Source organism: Phyllostomus discolor, chromosome 9 (assembly GCF_004126475.2).
Source record: "Phyllostomus discolor isolate MPI-MPIP mPhyDis1 chromosome 9, mPhyDis1.pri.v3, whole genome shotgun sequence".
Lineage (NCBI taxonomy): Eukaryota > Metazoa > Chordata > Mammalia > Chiroptera > Phyllostomidae > Phyllostomus > Phyllostomus discolor.
Genome location: NC_040911.2, coordinates 33677855 through 33693391, shown reverse-complemented (window position 1 = coordinate 33693391; position 15537 = coordinate 33677855). Strand labels below are relative to the sequence as shown.

Genomic DNA, 15537 nt, shown 5'->3' with positions numbered 1-15537 from the left:
AGGCTTCCGAGGCACCAGGAGCAAAGTCCCAGAGCACAGATGGGAATTTACCAATAAGTGTCTCGGATTTTTAATGGCATGAATAGCAACCCTACACCTACTGATTGACTTGGCTTGTGAAAGTGTAACACTACCATGAGATGATGGCTCAGGTAGTTAGGCAACTAACCTGCGTGAAAAGTTCCAGAAAGTGTCTAAAGCAATCCCAGCAGAGATGGCCAACCCTGGTTTTGATTGACTTTGTCCCATCAACTCATTACACCCACCAGAAACTGCAACACATTTCCATACCATGTTCAAATCAAATTTTATAGTGTTTAACATCAGACAGTGTCTATAATCAACTTAGAAATATATTTAACTAAATACACTGAATACCAGTGATTGCTAATATTCACTGAATGCTTACTATGTGACTGTGGTACAATGTTTTCCAGGCATTATATTTCAACAAACCTCCCAACAATGCAATGCAGCAAGTGCCAATAGTATTGCTATTTTGCAGCAAGGAAGCAAACTGAAACATAATGGCCCTAGGTCACTAGTCAATTTAGTAATATTATCCAGCCCAGCACTGCAGGCCTTTAGGGACCACCCTTCACTGCTGCCCAGTCACCAATAAAACTACCTGGAGGCATCACAGTGCACTAACATATATCTAACAGGCTAAGGAGAAGAAATGTGTCTGTGTAAATAAAGACCAAGTGGCAAATTTACCCCCTGCCATTGTGAATTTCTTCTAAATTATAATTCTCACATATGATATGTGATATATATAAATAAAATAATTTCACTACGGAAAAAATGAGAGAAAAAGACATCAAGCCTAACTTTTGTAAATGCCTTGTTTTTAAGTCACCCAAATCAAAGTCCCATCATCACCCCCAACTCTTCTAAAAGTACACATCGAGTGTGTTAATTTTCAGTAGGTGATATTGATGAGGGAATGATTACAGTCGGTGGCAGAGTATGTTAATTTGCTACCATCCTGACTGCGTTGTGTTTATCCAATCAGGTCTGTTTCATAAAACCTGAAGCATGGTTTCACTATTTAAAAATGGTTGCAGACCTTTCCAGCCCGTAACTTTGATTTAATTTGAATAGCTGGCCATAGTGATGACTTATCTAATTCCCAGACCTCAATAAGATAAACCCAACCCAGTTACACCATTATTCTTGTGATAAAACAACATTCACAGCACAGCTTGGAGAAATGTGCTGCAGCAACAGGAAGGCACTGTCCATAATATCCGAGTTCAAAGCCGTTCCTGAGCTTGTTCCTGAAGCAGCACCCTGTCCAGTGGACTTCCAACAAGTTAAACAACAAAGAAGCAAACCCAAGCCCTGCATGCTGAGAGGTTAGACCTAACATCATCAGTTCCAGTTCCAACCCAGGAGTGGAAAACCAGCATTTTTTCCACCCATGGCTACCCTGAGTGATTGAAGTCTTGCATTTGGACAGTTCCACCATGTAACCTGTAGAGGGGGGATGCTTCTCCTCCTCCTGAAGCTCCTTCTTCATGGAAGGACTTCTTCTAACTGCAGTACTTCCACCGCCTTCCACATCACCAACCAGTAATACCCTGAACGGCAGGTCTCAAAATGTGGTCTGATCCTTCCAGAAGATCTGGAAAGGCGAAACTATTTTCATAATATAGTAATTCTGGCCTTTTCACTCTCGTTCTCTCACAAGTATAAAGTGGAATGTTCCAGTGGCCTGGTGATCTGTGACACCTGAACAGGGTAAATACAGAAGCAGGTATGGAGAACCAATTGACTTCTATGAAGCCAGACATTAAGCAGATTTGCAAATATATAAAAGCACAATGCTACTCTTACCACTAATTAATTTTTTCTGGTTTGGAAAATATAGTTATTGTTTATAAACACTGGTATTTGCATTACATATGTAATTGGCTTAATATTTTTAAATGAATTAAATAAATGTTATGTGTATTCTCAGTTTAATTTTCTAATATGCTACACATTGGAAATATAATCCACAGTATAAAAGCTCATTAGGGCACTCGATAATTTTTAAGAGTGTAAAAGGGTCCTTACACCAAGAAGTTGTGAATTGCAGCCCTAGAGAGAAGAGGGATGCGCTGAACTTCCCTGAAGACTGAATTCCAAAGAAAAATCCGGACAGCTGGTGGCCAGCCCTGTCCCCTGTTCCTCCCCACTCGGGAGTCACAGGCCCATAGAAAACAAGCGTGGTGATCTCATTTTCCATGCTGGCTCCATGCTGGGAGTTCGCAGGCGCCCTGCAGCATTTGGGGAATGGGGGTAGCCCAATACTGCCTGCAACTGAGTGAGCGTGTTTGTGGAATTCTGGGGTTCTGTTTCAGCAACAGACATGCCCACAAATAAAAGCCATGACCCCCTCCAGCCCAGACTTTATCAGAACCTTGGCGGTATTTTCCTTTTCTAACTGTTGGCTCTTCTGGCTTATATTACACTTGATTCAGAACTTGGCAAAGGGGAAGAGAAGTGCTATTTACTGGGTCCCTTCAGAGACTGTGGCATTTGGTGTACTCTCTAAGGGGCCACGAGGAATAAAAAAGGAGTCCAATGCTGGGGAAGAAAATACTCATGGAGATGGCCAGGCTTCGGCCAGGGGAGAAAGGGTGCTTTACTCAGGCCTCGAATGTTCTTTAACTTGGTGGTTTGCAGTCTTGAATGTGTGATGTGGCTGGTTTTTATAGCTGGCAGGTGGCTTTTAACATCAAGAGGCTTTAATTCCTAAGCCACAGGGTATTTTGATCTCCATGTGTGACCACAACTTACGGTGGTTTTTCTTGAGGAAAGTGCCTGTTTACAGAGGTAGGGCTTGAAGCAAGGACAAGGAGCCTCAGGAAAGGCTAGAGGCCAAGGATCTCAGAAAAGAGACAAGATCCACAGTGACCTTGGCCAAATGTTTGATGAAAGCTGTTGCAAGTTGGCCTTGGCAAAGGTCTGAGGCAGGTCAGCACTTCTGGAGGTGCCCATGGGCCCCAGGCCTGAATAAGCAGAGACAGCTGAGGCACGAGAAAAGGGGATTACTTCAACAACTACTGCCTAACGACTAAGTAAGCAAAACAACTGTTTCTTATTTTTCAATGACAGGGAGTTCAAGAGCCCTAAGGATCCTCATAGCTTGACCACAGGCTCAAGGGCGGGCCTCCACCACATGGTCTGGACTCATCGTTACAAATGAAGGGGAAATCTTCCCTTGCTGCTGGTCTTCTTCAGCCAAAGCAACCCCAGAGCAAGTGGCATGGAAAGAGCCAACGTGGCATGAGATGGAAAACACCTGCTCCCAAGGCAGCAGGTCCCCAGTCGACTACCCACCAGAGCCCACACTAGTGACAGCACCAGGCTGTCTCAGGGCCTCACAGGGAAAGGCAAAGTAGGAGGTTTGGATGTGCTGGTCACAAACCGAAACTCCTCAGGGAGAGGCTCCCAATGGGAGGTCAAATTTGGCACTCTATGTATCTGGGGGAGGGGGGGATCCACCCCAGCATTCTGGGTTTTTTTTTTTCTCAGAAAGCTGGTGTTTAAGATACTGTCACTTATGTGCAAGATTCAGAAATGTCCGATGGTGGCAATCCCTGTCCTTTTCCAGGTACCTTTCTTTCTCATCCAGCATAGTCAATATTTTTCAGTCTTCATCTCCCCTTTGAACTTCGTGTTTAGTTCAAAGGTCAAGGATCAGGGCATGAGGCTTCGCATTCAGGAAAAGCTAAACCAGGGTGGGTGTTCTCTGCCCACCATGAATCACTCCCTCAGTTATTACTGGCTCTCTGCTTAGCTCTTTGGGATGCTTCAGGACAGGTTCTGGGGTCACGATGATTTTGCCTAAGATAACTCTTCAAGGATTGCAAGTGGTTTGGGTTCTAATGCTGCAGGCTATGTGACTGCTGCCATGCTCACCTTGCGTGCCCCAATAGGTTTGAGGACTCTAAAAAGTGAAGCTATAGATCATCTAAGACTCCATGAGGTTGGAAGCAAGACTGCCCTTACAAAAGCCCATCACCCCGTCTGAGGGCGATCGCCATGCTTCCAGGTGAGCACACACTTGATGGTTAAGAACATAAACTCATAAATGTTTAATCCAAAATCTGGGAAAGGTTTCGTGGAACCCTTACTTTCCCTACTTCCAGGTAGAGAGCACTACACTAGCCATACTACTCCTGACCTCTGTCGACCCCTCTGGCAGGTCTGGGTGAAATAACTGGGCCTACAGAGCTCAGTCCCCCACGCCCTCGCCCCCAGTAACCTCTTCTTTGCTGGGGGTCAGCTTGCCCATGTACTGCAAAGATCATTATGCTGTAGGTGAATTTATAGTGGCAGCATCCACACTTGGGAGGCCTGCCCTCATCCAGCATTGCTGTGTGGGGGGAGTTCATTCTGAGATCCAACAAGTTTAAGCCACATTCTCCAAACTTGTCTTTATCAGTAATAAAGGTTATATTTTAGTTCTCTATCTGCTTACTCCCTTGTCTTATTTGTTTAGAACTTAGATGGATAAGAAGCACTATTTATTAAGTCCCTTCAAAGACACCAAAATTACCTATAAAGACTCACTATTACTAAATACTTAAATGCCAGAGCTAAGAGATCAAAAAACTCTTATACTGCCAGCAGAGCCACAAGGCCACTAGGACAGCTGGACACTACAGGACTGAGAACAACCAACCAAGATTCTTCCATTGCTTGGGGAGTTGATGAGCTGGGAAGAGAAAGTCACAGGTACTTCTGGATTCCTGGCTAACTACAGTTCTGGGCCATGCTGAAATCAGGAAATACAGGGTGATTCACAGAACCATTAACTACTCATCAGTCACTTCCATCTCTTAAAATCACTACCCAGGAGCCACGTGGTCAGTGACAGAAATTGCCTACTTCCACGGTAGCCTATCTGTTAGATTGGCTCAATCTGTTAGATTTTCCCACTCATAGGGCCAAAGTTTGTTCCTTGAAACCGAGATCCTTTAAGTGCTCAATCTAAAGTCCAGATCCTCCTCCAGACTGCCATCCTTCAAAATCTCAAATGGACACTTATCTTGTTCTTACCTTTTCCCGCCCCTCTGGCCACCTCCTAGTGGTGTGCCTTTGGGTAAATGGTTTACGCCAGACTTTGTTCAGACTTCTGTAGAAGGGATGATGATAAGATGCCTACATATCTCAGGGGGCTGACGTGAGGAGTGCATGAGACAATGCACGTGAAGTGCTCAGCCTGGCACGTAATAAGCTCTCAGCAAACAGTAGATTTAATCAAATGAATCTGCTTTCAAGAAGGCTCACAATCCTTGAAAACACACCATACAAGCCATAACTGAAAAATGTTACAAAAGGAAATGAGAAACAAACAGCCAGGGGAAGAGACAGACAAGTTACAAACCTCACCCGCTAGGTTAGGGTTCATACAGATAGCTCAAGGAAGAAGAAAAGGCCAAATTAGCTAGTAAAGATGCACATGCACGCAGCTTGCTACCCAGCAATGCTACAATTCTACTCCTTGGTACGTAGTTCAGAGCAGACCTGCATTCCATTTACCTGGAAGCATGCTGGACATGCAAATTCTTAGGGTCCACCACAGATTTACTGAATCAGAAATTCAGGGGGCGGGACTAGGGCCAGGAATTTGTGTTTACCAAGCTGTCAGGCAAGCTTTACATAAGCTAAAGTTTGGGAAATGCAGCCCTGGAGTATTCCTGGCACTTATGTCCAACTTGCATGTACAGAAATGTTCACAGCAGCAAAATTCTGACCACACACACACAAACCCATCAACGACAAATTGAGTAAATTGTACTGTATTCAGAGCATGCGATGCCCTAGAGCGGTGAAAGCAAACAAATTATGGCTAAACAACTCAACTGAATGAATCCTGTAGACATAATGCTGAGTAGAAGAAAATAAAAAAATTGCATTATATGTACACACACATACACACACATATGAATTGTACATTTATACAAATATGCATGATATACTGTATTACACTTATATAAACACCTCTACATATACATTAAAAATATACATAGAGATGGTAAAACTATAAAAAAGCAAGGGATAATTCTTTAAAAAATAAAAATAGTGGTTACCTCTGGAAGAAGGAGAGGAATGGGACTCTGGAGGCTTCCAAGGCAATGGCAATATTCTATTTCCTAGCCCGGATGGTGGTTAAACTGACACAGTCTGTATGCTTTAATTATTGCTTGTACTGTGCGCGTATGCTTTCTACGCTCCTCTATAGGTACAACATTTCACAACAGAGGTTTTTTAAAAGGCTGAACTTCATACATACGCAAGACAGAACCAGATGCCAATCCTGCCTTACTTTTTTTTTACCTGCATTTAAATAAATGTCAAGCCTAGGAGCACGTGCTCTGACATCAGGCTGTGAGCATATGAATCCTTGCTTTATCACTTAATGAGTTAACGCCTATAGAGTACTTAAAACAGTGCCTGGCACCTGTGTTACTGAAAAGAGAAGAGCCAATATTACGATAAGATGAAACTAAGTTAAAAGCAACGTTTTCTGCATCTATCTGTTAATAAGTCACCAGTGTCTACAAGGACAGTGAAATCTACCTCCACTCTGCTTTTGCATATTTTGTGCTGGAAACAACCAGTAGGATAACATTACCTTCAACCCTCAAGTCTACTGAGTCCTCTTCATCATAAGAAAAGTATTGACAAACTAAATTATTTAATCTGGTCGCAGGCCAGTCTCATAACACAGTGCACGCGTGCGCGCGCACACACACACACACACACACACACACACACACACTGCTGCTTCCATACCGCGCCATTAAAATTAAATCACAGACCTAGAAGACCAGAATACCTCCTGTGTGATTTCCTGTCATTCCCAGATCAAATCTGTTAGAATTTAAGGAGGGATGTTACAATAGCTGCCCTTGAATCGTGGCTTCCAAGTGTGGCCTAAGGAACACTGGTGGTGGTGCATACAGAGCCAATGTCATCTGGCCTTAACACTGGGCAAAGCCTTGCACACATCAAGGGCTCAAACTTATTCAAATAATTAAATTATCCTTGATTGCCTTTGTGTAAAACAACAGTGATGACTATGCTCCAAGATCTTTAAAGGTCTTATACCCTGCTTATTATTATGAAAGCACTTGTAAAAGTGCTTTCATATATTTATATATATTCATGTGTATATATGTATATATATGAACTCATTCACTCTTCATAACAATTTTATGATTCATACTGTTTACTGCCCCCACTTTACAAACGGGCACACTGAGGGACAGGAATGTCAATATGCTGTCTAAATTCTACAACAACCAAGTGTCAGATCCAGGGCACAAATACAGGTCATCTGGAGCCAAGTTCCCATTCCTAACCATTGTACAACGCTGCCCCTCTAAGCAACTAAATCACTAAAATTGAAGAGAGAAGAAGAAAGAGATTTAAAAATCCGAAGAAATGTTGTATTTAATAAATGAAGCATTTCAGTTCAGAAAAATAGACATTTTATTTGGCAAATGATAGTTAGTCACCCATGTCTTATTATGGTAATATAAAATATGAAGGAGAACCAAAACAAGACCCACTACCTCATACCATATACAAAATAAATTTCCAAAAGTAAAATATCTGAATGTGAAAATATAAACAGATAAATACAATGTGATACAGCATGAAGTATGGGAAGACTGTTTGGAGGCAGGTGGTTTCGATTTATATCTTGGCTCACCTACCAAAGAACAGTATTCCAGAAATACATTACATATTATTTTTAGATATTTGTTTATCTTAATTATGAAAAACTAAGGTTCAGGGAAAATAAAGATTCAGAATCATGACAATATCCATTACTAATGCAAATACTAAAAAAAAATAACCCCTCTGTTTTCTAAAATGCTTATATTTTAGGCCATAAAATGTTATAAGTCATCTACAGATAACCCATTCTTCTCTATATTTAAATATACCACTATCCCCCTTTAAAACATAGCTCCATTGAGACTGCCTCAAATAAAGGTAAAATCATAACCCCAATCATGGAATAACTCAATTTCATTTACAAGATACTTAATTATAATTAATTTGTAAATTAAATCAATGGTTATAATATTCTTCCTAAATGTTCTTAGTTATCTGTCAGACAGAAAAACAGAACTGTAAATAAAATGTAATGCCGAGGACACAAATACTGTGCTAACAATTACTTTTATGGTAGAAAAACTATATGTAGGAATGAAACAAAAGTAAATACAAATTACATACCAATAAGCTAAGGCCAACAACATGTACAACCTTTTTAAATACTTTAAAATAAAGTCCCCACTTGTAGAATATAAATAAATTAGAGCCGCCTTAAGCAAACAAATCATTGGTGGGCCATTACTTCTGGAATGTGATTCCTTAGTCCTCATTCTGTATGGCATCCCCCACCTGGAATCTAGATCTACTCAGCAGTTGTCATAAATGGAGAGTCAGGGCCTCTGGAAAGAAAGACCTCGGGACAGGGGTGCACTCAGCACCCTTCAGGGCAACCTCTTAGATCCTTAAAAAAAAAACCTATGCAGGCCAGCACTACCCAAAGATGCACTGAACAACTGAGAAAACTGGCAGTTTGTGGAATTATAACCCCACAATTTAACCTTTTTTAAATTAAAAATAAATCTGGGTAAGGCCTCATTAAGAAGTGGGTCACTATTATGCTCAGAGAAGGTATTAAGAAGCATCACTTAGATTAGAATCTGTTAACACTCAAACATTTCGCTTGAAGACTTCAAGTCAGAAAGGCATTTAGTTCTTTGCCTCCATCCTCCTCATAAAGACAGGCTGTAACTCACTGAATTCCAAATAATATTTAGAGCAATATTCCCAAATTACCAGAAGTACAGGAAAAGATATCTAAGTAGGAAAACCCACAAAACGTATTTTGTGACTCTACACCATAAACATGCAAGTGAACTTCAGCTGCAATGAAACAATTCATGTATTGTTTTTTTTCTTTAAATTTTTTCAACCTCCTTAACTTTCCAGGTATTTCTATAGTGTCAATGAGTCTTTCCTAATTTTGTGACTAAATAAAAAGTATGACAAAAGTACATGAATGATTTTACAAATTGAGTGGAAGATGCAAGACACAAAAAGGAATACAGTGCAGTATACCACCAGATGAGGTATAAAAATAACAAAGCCAAGTGATCTATGCTGTTAGAAATCAAATAAATAATTAGCATTGAGGGATGATGCAAACTGGAAGAAGGTAACTCCTGGATGCTGCTGATGCTGTGACTGACTGGTTGCTGATTCAATAGTACGCTCAATTTGTGGACACTCAGCAGGCCGTCCACTGTATGCACACTTCTCTGTACACAACCGATGCTTCTATAAACTGTAAGTGTGTGTGTCAATGATGTTTGTGTAAACTTCAAAATTTTAATTCCCTAAACTGTAACATGGGAAGCAGGACATTAGGAACCCCTAATGGAGATGTTGGCACCAGATGGACTTAACCGGGGCTGGGTGCCCAAGGAGCTGTAAAAGGCTAATATTTTGGCTGCACAAATCACATTTTTCATTATTTACTGTACCAGAAAGCCATCAAGAATGAACTTCAGTCTCTCAACCATTGTGTTAACCAATTAAGACAACAAAAGAAAAAAATTAAAGTGATCTCAGTCTCTAGTTTATTAAAGGTTTATGTTAAGCAGGAATGGATTATAGCCCCTCTAAACTTAATAAAATTAATGTTTTTTAGTCATTTATTTCAGGGTTTACTTAGTAGCTCCTCAATCAACTAACAGTGATATTGTTGGATATTATCGTCCAGCCAAGTGTATCCATCCACCTCAAAAAAATGGAATTTTCTTCTGGGGGGAAGGCCCCTTGTAGTACTGATTTCCTCTGTTAGGTGATGGTTCTAAGAACCCATCTAGATCAGTGTACCAGCTGGTGTTATTGCGAGAGGCTGCACTCAGCTTCAGTTAATTTTTTTGAAAGACTCTTTCAATGTGTTTGCCCATTTCATGATGAATGCTTTCCAAGCATACTTGCCCACACCACACTGAGTATTCAGTGGTTTATGACCAAAAAATGGCATAATCCCCATGCCCCAGCCTCCCTATTCACCCCATCTCACCCTGAGCAAATTTTTTTTGGTTTACCTGGATGAAAAATGTCATCAAAGGAAAACATTTTGCCAGTGCAGAAGAGGTGAAACAAAAATTGGCAGAAACGCTGAAAGGCATCAAAATTGACAAGGTCGAAACTGTTTTGAGCAGTGGAAAAAATGTCTCGATAGGTGTATTGCATTAAACGGAGAGTACTTTGAAAGTGACTGAAATTTAAACATGTAAGAATACACAATTTTTATAAATAAATTCTGTTCTGGCGGTCCTCCCTTGTAGGTCGAGTTGCAAACAACATGTTCTAGGTTTCCACAGCAGCAGACAGATACATCAGTGTCTGTGCTCAGCCACCCCACAAAACATTCACAGGATCCTGTCTGTACTACGTCCTTTTGAGGTGTGGACATACACAAAGTCTGTCCAGAAAAAGTACAACCATTGCAAATATAATGAGAATAGTCTGTGTGACATTGATGTAACCTGGCAGCCAAGGAGAGTGGACTGGAATGTGCACGTGTGAACAATGATGACTTCACTGTACTAATCAGTGAAGGTGGTAGACACCATTGAATGAGTATGTGTCCTGTGTGGCCCTGGCATTTAAAATAACTAAGCAAGTAGAGCAATAAACCTGTACCGAATTTTGCATTAAGTTTAAACATTCCTCTGCAGAAACTATCTGGATGATTCAGAAGTCTGTGGCTATGAGCAACTGGTGACTGGAATCACATCTCACGCAGAGTTTTTTGGTGAAAAATCAAATTATCCAGGTGACTCAGCCCCACTACAGCCAAGATTTGGTGCCTTGCTACTTCTGGCTTTTCCCAAAACTCAAATCACCTTTGAAATGGAAGAGATTTCAGACCATCAAGCATATTTAGGAAAACATGACAAGGCAACTGATGGCAATTGGGAGAATTGTGTGAGGTTCCAAGGTGCCTATTTTGAAGGGGACTAAAGTGTCATTGTCCTATGGACAAAGTTTCTTGTATCTTGTATCTTCAATAAATGTCTCTTTTTCATATTATATGGGTGAATACTTTCTGGACAGACCTCATATATTTTAAAAGACGCCAAATAATTTCATTTGTGGGGAAAAAATGATTAGAACTATTCAAACATGAAAAAGTTGCCATTAAACATGAAGGCATTTCAAAACGGAATGATGGAAAATCTTGAATTTCGTTTCACACAAAAGAATGTGGAAAAAAGTCATTCATAGCCTTGAGAGTTTCTATAGGCTCTTGGGGAGTATTTTTAAATTCCAGGATTCACATAAAAGAATTACTTTTTGAGAACTTATCAGTCTATTATTTGATGATCAGGACAATCTGAAGAACATTATAAAACTAACCATGAATCATTTCCCTAAGATGTTTTTCATCTTTCTCTAAGAGGACATATTTTTAAAATAAGGGAAAGTCCTAACCAACCATTAAATTTTTGCTTCAGTTTCCAAAATAAATAAAAATATTTAAGGTCAAGATTAAATAAAGACTGTAGCTCAAAAGTTAACTATTTTAAAGTTTTTTAATCAATTCAGTAGAGAGAAATTTCAATTATGCGATATTCATTCCCAAAGTATCGTATTAAAAGGGTCCCATCCTGGGAAGAGAAAACCATGGGCTCTGAGTCAGGTTCACCTCTACGGATATGGTTTTCCTCTGGATTCTCATAATAGTCAAAAGGCTCCAGTCTCATCATTTCTAAGAGGGGAATAAAACCACCTGCCTCCCAGAGTCACAGAAATAACTAACTGAGATAACATATTAGTTTCCCTTCCTGAAATTAAAAATACTTCATTTTGAGGTTAGTACTATTAGGCCTTTTCTTAAAGGACTTGAAGAGGTAGCAGCAAATATCTCAAGTTCCCATGGTTTGCGCCCTGGCATCTGTGCTCTTCAGAGTTATATGAATGAAGTAATGATGATTACTAAAAATCAAACAAATTGTGAAATGTCTCAGAACTGCATATGTACAAAAAATACGAAAGGATAATCTGTAGAACTCTTACTGAAAGTAGTAGTACAAGAGTGTTATATATAATGCAACAGAAGAAACCTGAATAAACTCAAAAGTTATTTTAATAATGAAGAAAAAAGTTATTTCACATTCTACTTCTAGCAATTTCTGGAATACTAAAGACTCTAAATCAAGCCCCTTTAGTTAACTTTTTTTTACTATTTCCTTAATCCACTAAAACATTAAAAATATATCAGAGTTGGGGGGAGCGGCTCTGGGTTTAAATGTTTTAAATTATGATGGTGAAGCCCTGGCTGGCATAGCTCAGTGGATTGAGAGTGGGCTGGGAACCAAAGTGTCCCAGGTTCGATTCCCATCCAGGGTACATTCCTGGGTTGCAGGCCATAACCCCCAGCAACCACACATTGATGTCTCTCTCTCTCTCTCTCTCCCTCTCTCTCTCTCTCTCTCTCCCCCCCTTCCTTCCCTCCCTAAAAATAAATAAATAAAATCTTTAAAAAAAATTATGATGGTGAAGTAACTTTTGAAAAAAATTAACACAAATCAATATTAAAATGATAATATATAATTGTACACAAGTACACCATGGTCAATTTTTTAAGTTAACATGAAAACCAGTATTAAAATCACAATATATAGAACTATATAAGTACATTATTACTCCAGTATTTATTTATTTTTATTATAGGTAATAATATTTTATACAAGAAAACCTAAGAGAAGATCACGGATCAAGCACCTCTCTATATTACTCTATTATGAATGCCATATGGTATTTATAATAGCACCTCCTTTTAAATAGCTCAAGCTGTTTTAAAAGCATTATACAACTAATCTTCCCAATGCTTCTTGGGAAAACCCCAAGTTAAACAGTTTACTTCATCTAGGCAGTAGACCAGAATATCTTATACTAATGTTCTTCTGTACTTCAAGTTCTAGACACTAGTAAGGCCCACTAGGCTACTTTCACATCTGAACAGAAAAAACATTAAATATTCAATCAGCCAAGAGAATGTAAGAAATATCACAATGGTTCAGCCAACTAGTATAATCTCTCGGGCACAGATAACTCAGCACAGTGTGGTTATTCCATGATACAACATGGAAACTTATCTATTATTCAACTATCCATTAATTTAGCCAATTTTCCTTTGGAACTACTTATAGATCACCCTGCTATAGATTGCTCTCAACATAACTTAAGAAGGTTCTAGTGTTGGTTTAGGTAATCTTCATCTTTTTTCTACTCTTCCCAATTTTCTATTCTGCAGGTCCAGCTTCTATCTGTGGTCTCTGTCCAGCTTCTCTTCACTCAGAAACCCTGGAATCCCGCTGATTATTCTAACTGTCCTTCCTGGTAGCTTTTCTAGGTCCAGATTATGTCAAAAACATTGGGTAGTTTAACAATCAAACATTGGGTAGTTTCTTGATCTGGAACTAGAACTAAAATGTTTTATTCCACACAGTAATAGTCCTCAAATTTGACTACACATTACCATTATTTATTAAATTGGTTCCTAGGGATGGATTTTCAGAGATCAACTAATCCAATTTTGTGTAATTATTTTTGAGAAATGCCTCAGTGAATATCCTTACATATGAATACACAACACGTGTACACCCTGGCACAGATACATCTGTAGAAAAATAACTAGAGCAGGACTTGCTAGGTAAAAGGGCTGTATTGTTAATGCTGACCCGTATCACTGAATTCGGTGATTCTCATGAAGGCTATCTTCTCTCAAAAAACATTAAAGTACAAAAAAAATAAGTACAAAAAAGGAATACTTTTTATTCTTAATATTACACTTCCCTTTCTTTAAGCTTAACTGGCCCCTCTCCACATCAAGTTTACCGTTAGTGGGAAAAGCAATATAGCCAATGGAAAAAAATGTTTAAAAGGCAAGCATATAAAAATACAGAGAACTTCTAACCTACCATATATGATAAACTATTGTTAATAACCCTAAGGTCACATGGTACCATGGTGAGTACCTGAAAATCCCTGCACTTCAGGTTAAAAATTAAAGTTATTCCAAAGTCTTTGAAAAAGAGGCACATTTGGGCTGTTTTTAAGCATTTGCAAGAGTCACTGAACTGAAAAGTCCCTTAGAGATGAACTAACCCAACCAGGTCCAAGATTTTAATACTAAGAAAAAAGATGTTATGAGAGTTTAAGAGGTTAAACCACATCTGGACTACATTATAACCCCAACTTCCTGCCCTTGACACTAGCTCTTGCCCTTGACCCTATGTAAGGGCAGCTCATTTGGGAAGACACATTTATTATACTCTTGGTGCCCAAACCACCTTGGTGACACACACAAAGGTACAGATTAACTATCAATTGACACCTAATGTCAACCTGAAATAAATGTTGGGGGAGACACACATATAGACAGCAGTCCTCAGCATATAGCATATATGTTGTATATATATATATATGTACAACTCATGAAAATGGGTTGGTGCAGTAAATATAGTCAGGAGCTCAGAAGAGAAAGTGCACTCAGTACTGTAGAGAGTAACAAGAAAGAAAAACTGAGCAGTGTTTATGTGAACCTACATTTTCATTTAAAATTGTATTATAACACAAATTGTAATCTTTATGCCCAAATCTTTCCAAGTTCCTATTTAGCTCCTAAATTCACCTTCTTCCATCTGCTTTACACCCATTACTTTATGTATGTAGAAGATATAGCTATAACTAAAACATTTATCTGCCAGGCATGAATAGGGTTGTTTAATTAAAATTTATCTACATTTAGTTAAACATACAAAGACTAGTAGCTACTCAAATTAACTGACATAATTTGCTGAAAATTTAAGGCAAAACAAGTTTTAGTAGGAAAAAACAGAAATGTGAGGCATAATGATTTGTTTGTACAAATTATGTTTCAATTACAGTTCTTAACCCAACTTGAAAATATTTAGGATCTAGAAGGTATACTGATGGAAGATATAAAATACTCAAATTCCAAAACTCAAATTCCAAATCTATCACATTTTTAAATGGTTGATAAAATTCACAAGCCTCTGCAGTGCTTAAACTTGATTACTTTTTGTATTTGAGCCAAAAGAAAAAATTTGAATAATGTTAACTTGGGCAAAACGGAAGGGTATGCACAAACATTACATTTCTTAAATAACTTGAGACTATACCTTGGAAAACAGTATGGGGATTTGAGTTACTTAGGATTTTTTTAGAAAGGAATTTTAAAGCAGATTAACTGTTGCTTTAAGTCTCGACATTTCCCAATTAATAACCCTAAAACTTAATGAGGCAAAACAGATTTAAGAATTGAAGATTTTTAATGAAAAGGGAAATTAAGGACAGTTTGGTGCAATGCACTTTCACCAAAATAATCTGTTCAAAGAAGACTTTAGTCTCTACATGTGAAAAACTATGAACTATCTCAAAAGAATTTCCTCTTAAAGTCTCAGCCCC

At 38.8% G+C, this 15537-nt stretch overlaps 1 protein-coding gene across 2 annotated transcripts in view; it reads right to left on the bottom strand.

Annotated features, from left to right (window-relative positions):
• CDH2 (cadherin 2) overlaps positions 1–15537 on the bottom strand; it is a 209720-nt gene that overhangs the window by 189468 nt on the left and 4715 nt on the right. The window contains exon 1 of one of the 2 annotated variants that reach the window (XM_036009186.1): positions 1032–1055. The exons of the other annotated variant lie outside the window; for it this stretch is intronic. Within the exon in view, the coding sequence (XP_035865079.1) occupies positions 1032–1040 (9 nt within the window). The 5' untranslated portion in view covers positions 1041–1055. Of the gene's footprint in view, positions 1–1031; positions 1056–15537 lie in introns of those variants that run through there. 2 annotated transcript variants of the gene reach the window in all.